At 37.1% G+C, this 5543-nt stretch overlaps 1 protein-coding gene across 1 annotated transcript; it reads left to right on the top strand.

Annotated features, from left to right (window-relative positions):
- Positions 1-1796: 1796 nt before the first annotated feature.
- On the top strand, positions 1797-2501 carry LOC149164277 (uncharacterized). The gene has a single exon (XM_089429426.1). It carries the CDS (start codon positions 1797-1799, stop codon positions 2499-2501), a length of 705 nt encoding a protein of 234 aa, XP_089285552.1.
- The last annotated feature ends 3042 nt before the right edge of the window (positions 2502-5543 follow it).

The following is a 5543-nucleotide window of genomic DNA, read 5'->3' as shown; positions in this document are numbered from 1 at the left end:
AGAACAAGCTGGTTGATCTGATGGATGAGCAGGGATGGGGTTTCCTCACTACTGAAGCTAAAAATATTCTCACTGATTTAGAGGCTTAGAGGACTAAAATACTTAAAGAACGAGAGGATACTTGGCGCCTAAGGAGTAGGGCTATCTGGCTGCAGGCTAGGGATGACAATACTAAATTCTTTCACAATTACGCGAAGGGGAGAAGGGCTAGTAACACCATATGGAAGATGCCTACTGAAAATGGTCAGACTGCTCACACCTTTCACCAACTAGCCCATCTTGGCTCATCCCATTTTCAACAACTCTTCAAGTCTCCTCCCGGGCCACACTTGCTGAAATAGTCCGAATTGTTGGGCTTTTTCCTTGATTCGTAGACCAGGAAGCGACAGATGACCTTATTAAGCCTGTGTCCATGGGGGAACTGGAAAGCACTTTAAAATGGTTCAAAAAGGATAAAAGCCCTGGTCCAGATGGATGGTCGGTGGAATTCTATCTAGCCTTTTTTGAAATCATTGGACAGGACCTTCTGAAGGTTGTGGAGGAATGCAGGTCAATTGGTCATATGTATGAGGCTATCAACTCCACTTTCATTGCTCTCATTCCCAAAGTGGACTCCCCACTATCTTTCAATGATTTTAGGCCCATCTCCCTCTGCAACTGTCTCTACAAGATTATTGCTAAGATCATTGCTAATCATATCAAGCCCATCCTTTCATCCCATATATCATCTAAGAAATTTGCCTTCCTACATAACAGACAAATTCATGAGGCCATTGGCACTGCTCAGGAGGCACTACATTCCATTAAGATGAAGCATTTAAAAGGAGCCATCCTCAAAATCGACCTCTCCAAGGCATTTGACCGGGTTAGCTAGCTTTATATTAGAATGCTCCTTACTCATTTAGGATTCCCTCTCACTTTCATTCAATGGATTATGTGCTTCATTTCTATTGTGTCCTTCAGCATACTTATTAATGGATCAGCCTCCAATTTCTTTCATGTTGAGCGTGGCCTCAGACAAGGATGTCCACTTTCTCCACTACTTTTTCTCCTTGTAATGGAAGGCCTGAGTAGATTGATATTGCAGGGAAGAAGAGAAGGGTGACTTTGGGGACTCAAGATAATTGACCAATGCACTTTAACCCATCTTCTATTTGTTGATGACGTGCTCATCTTCCTCAATGGGGTATTAAGGTTTTCTCTATTTTTTATGAGCTATGCTACTCTTCTGCGTTGCTGCCAGAATGGAATCGAATCGGCTGAAGTCCACTATTACATTCTCAACATGCTCCCCACAGGAAATTCGGTTTTCCCTTCAGAAATTCCCATTTCAAAGACATCATTTGGAAGAAGGCCTTAAATACCTTGGTTTCTGCATCAAACCACACTGTTATAAAATTGTGGATTGGATCTGGCTTGTGGCCAAGGTAGAGAAAAGACTTCACAACTGGAGCCATAGATTCCTATCCAGAGCAAGGCGCTTAGTTCTCATTAAATCGGTCCTGGAGGCAACCCCGGTTTATTGGATGTCCTTGGCATGGATTCCCAAAGGAATACTTACTCGGATCCAAAAAAATTGCTGCAGATTCCTTTGGAATGGATACAAGGAAGGGAATACTTTTGCCTGGGTAGGATGGAGTCACATCGCACTTCCTAAAAAATGGGGAGGATGGGGATTAAAAGTTCTACCTTCATTCGCTCATGCACTAGCAGCAAAGATGGGATGGCTCATCCTTAACTCTCATAGCCTCTAGACAGAGGTTGTTCATTATAAATACATATGGCCTCTACATATCATGGAATGGATTTGTCTTCCATCATGGCACAGGAATGGTATTTCGACAATCTGGAGGGTTGTTCTTCTTACTCTACCCACTATCAGAGATGGCCTTGTATGGCGTATTAAAGCTGGCACATCTGTGCGCATCGGTATGGATCCATGGACTGGTTGTGGCAACATGTATCGTCTACCCCATGATCTTATTAATTTTCTTAAGGACAGGGGCATAGCCATGATTGCCAATATTGTGGACTCAGAGCACTCCACTATATTTTCACAGGCTTGGAAATCAGCTGACCAACTGGAAATTCCAGCTCAGTGGACCCAGGATTGGGAGGGATATATTGCAGCATTGACTGAATCTCATGTCAGAATTACAGAGGAAGATGATGAGCTCATTTGGGCACCTGCAGCGCACAGATCTTATTCTCCCAAAGAAGGATACCCAATCATCCACGCTTCACACAAGCCACCTGTGTTGGTGGGGTGGTGGCGATCTATTTGGAAACTCAAAGCACCCCCTCGGACCAGACTATTTATGTGGAATGTATTAATGAATAAATCACCTACTGGGGAAAATCTGAAGAAAAGATCATTTTATGGCCCCACTTGGTGCGTATTATGCCAACAGGCTGAGGAATCGAATGAACATCTCTTCCTCTTCTGCCCTACTATTAGCAATATTTGGGAACAAGTTCTCTCCTCTCTAGCCATCACTTAGTGATGGAATGGTCAAAATATAATGGATGCATGGAACCTTTGGTGGGCTGAGTCCTTGAACTTGAAAAACCACAATCTCCCACTACTTATAAGTTGGTCTATATGGTTAAACAAGAATGGAATCATATTTAGAGACAAAGACATCCAATGGCCTATATCAGTTTCTCAGATTATCAATGCCTTCCATGAAATCCCTGATGATGATATTACTCCTTCTACCTGAGTTGTGACACCTGAAGTTATAAACCGAAATCACCCTTGGGCTCTTTTTAATGGTTCTGCACAAGATCAAGGATGGGGGGGGGGAATACTATTACACTTAGTTTTGCTAAACTTATCACACTTCGACGTTTGCTTCATTTTTCATTGGCACATGATTGCAGGCAACTACAGATATACAGGGACTCCAAAATCATTATAAATTGGTTCAATAATACATCTGCATGTCATGTTCACTCTCTCAGGAATATATTGGATGAAGCCTTGCTTTTAAAATCTCAATTTGATTATATTTATTGTCACCACATTTACAGGGAACGCAATCAGACTGTCAATTAGCTATCTAAGGAGGTCGCGGTCCAGCCCAGGGGATTATGGCTTATAAAAGATCAGAAGGAAGCAGAATACTACCAGTTTCTACCACATACCATATAATGATCAAATATTTTAGAGGGTTGATAGGCCCTAATTATAGTTTTTATTCACTTGTATATACCATCAGAATTCTACGTGATATATATATTGTACATATTTTTAACTGAACAGTCACTGTATACCCTAGGAGGGTAATCTGTACAAACTTATATTTTTGAAGGCTACGACCTATACTTACAGCATATGCCTGTTAGGCATCTACAACATGTAATTTTCAAATTTAATAGAGAATTACGATTTTTCCCCAGGGAAAAAAAAACTTTACTTGGGAAAAAAATGAAGTATTATATCTTCGCTTTCTATTGAGAGAGAGAGAGAGAGAGATGTGTAATTTATTAATTATTAATATGGATTTGATATGTAACATTTCAAAAGTAGTAGTAATTATTCTTTATTTTATTTTAATATGAGTTATAAATCAAAGTTTTCAATATGCATGTTGAGTAAAAGGTTTTAATATGTGTGTGTGTGAGAGAGAGAGAGAGAGAGAGAGAGTTCTTATTCAATTAATAGGTGCTTTCTAATACAGGGTATGAGTGAGATTTGTAATTCATTCAATGTTTAATATAGATTTGTTATGTAACATATGTGTGTGTGTGTGCTTTATAATACAAGGTATGCGAGAGATTTGTAATTCATTGAATGTTTAATATAATTGTGATATGTAACATATGTGTGTGTGTGCACGCTTTCTTATACAAGGTATGAGGGAGATTTGTAATTCATTCAATGTTTAATATAGATTTGATATGCAACATTTTCATAGATGTGTGTGTGTGTGTGTAGAGAGAGAGAGAGAGAGAGAGAGAGAATACCATGGATGTATGTTTTCTATTTCCAAATATGAGGAGACATGTATTGACATTTTAATATGAATAAGGTGAATCATCAATAAATAAATAAATAAAATCATTTTAATTACATGTGTATTATATAAAACAAGTGAAAAATAAAAAATAAAAAATAATAATAATAATAATAATAATCTTGTAGTTAAACCATTTTATGAGTGTGTTACTCAAAACCAATCTTAGCTCTATATCCACCAAGATTCGAGAGAAATCATTTTTTTTGAGGTGCGAACTTTTCCTAAAATCTTGCACTCAGAAATAGGTTTGCATCTTGAGAGGTTTGATCCCTCTCGGGCTTGGTAAGTCTAGAGTTAAGATGGATCTATCCTAGTATCTAATTTACAATTAATAATTGTTTCTATGAACTTACTCTTTAAGTATTATCATTATTGGTATTATTATTATTATTATTATTATTTAACCTTTGAGATAGACAATTCACTCCTTTACAAATTTAACAAAGAGCACTCTTTAAATGTGTATATTAAGTTTAACCATTCATTATATATTTTTTAATTTCACAGTTCTTATTTATTCTTAATAAAAAAATATATTTAGGATATTTATTTTATTTTTAAAATGGTATTGGAATAAATGAAATTCTTATATATATATATATATAGAGAGAGAGAGAGAGAGAGAGAGAGAGATTTTATTGTAAAAACAAGTTGTAATACTGTTAATAACAAGTATGTAAATTCTCTTGATTGAGATTTTTGCAATTTTTCTTCCTCCCTCCATGAAAGAGAGAGAGAGCGAGAAGTTGAATTTTCCTAAAAGCACTTTTCATGTCAATTTCTTGAGTACATGGATGTATTTTATTTTTGCAAATTGATATAGAGAGAAATATAAAAGCAAAACATAGTTATCGCATTCTTATTATAGTCCTCCCCCTAAGGGAATGCAACCCAATAGAATATTCATTTTTACTCCATAATCCATCCAATATTCATTGGATTTCCTTGTTGTTGTGAGAGGAGGAGAGATATTTGGAGCATTCTTCATGATTTTGACAAAAAAGGACTTGGAGGACCCCAAATGCACATCTAAGTCGATTTCCTTTTCATATTCTTGACATCATTCCCTTTATTCCTCTATTTCCTCTGCTTCCTTTGAATTCATCTTCCTCACTGCATATTCTTCATCTTCCTCTTTTTATTCTCTATTCTTGGGCTTGGCCATTGGACCCTTTGGGGATGCATTTATACCATTATTGGGATGAAATGGTTTAGAGTTGAGATCTATAATCGGTTCCTCATCAACTTCATTTTATTGTCTTCAATATTTACTAAGCCATTTAAGTTCCCAATAATTTTAAATTTATTATTGCTTGATGTGGGTAGACACTCCTATGATGCCTTTAAATGAGATGGCCCCTTACACTGAAAATCTATGTGCTTGTTTGATACCATCTTGAACTTAGGTCCCTTTCTTGATTATTGCTTTGTAGAAGGTTGCTTGATCCAGGTGGATATTGGTGGCCACCCACCAATTCCACCTAGACCTCTAATTGGTTTCATTTGTTTCCTTGATTATAG

The sequence above is a fragment of the Pinus tabuliformis genome, chromosome 5_1 (assembly GCF_031772625.1).
Source record: "Pinus tabuliformis cultivar Carrire ecotype Pingquan chromosome 5_1, CPIR1, whole genome shotgun sequence".
In the NCBI taxonomy this organism is placed as follows: Eukaryota; Viridiplantae; Streptophyta; class Pinopsida; order Pinales; family Pinaceae; genus Pinus; species Pinus tabuliformis.
This window is presented reverse-complemented; position numbering and strand designations above follow the sequence as displayed.

Coding starts and splice junctions, on each gene's coding strand:
- LOC149164277 (XM_089429426.1), top strand. CDS start 1,797: ATGGAATGGATTTGTCTTCCATCATGGCACAGGAATGGTATTTCGACA.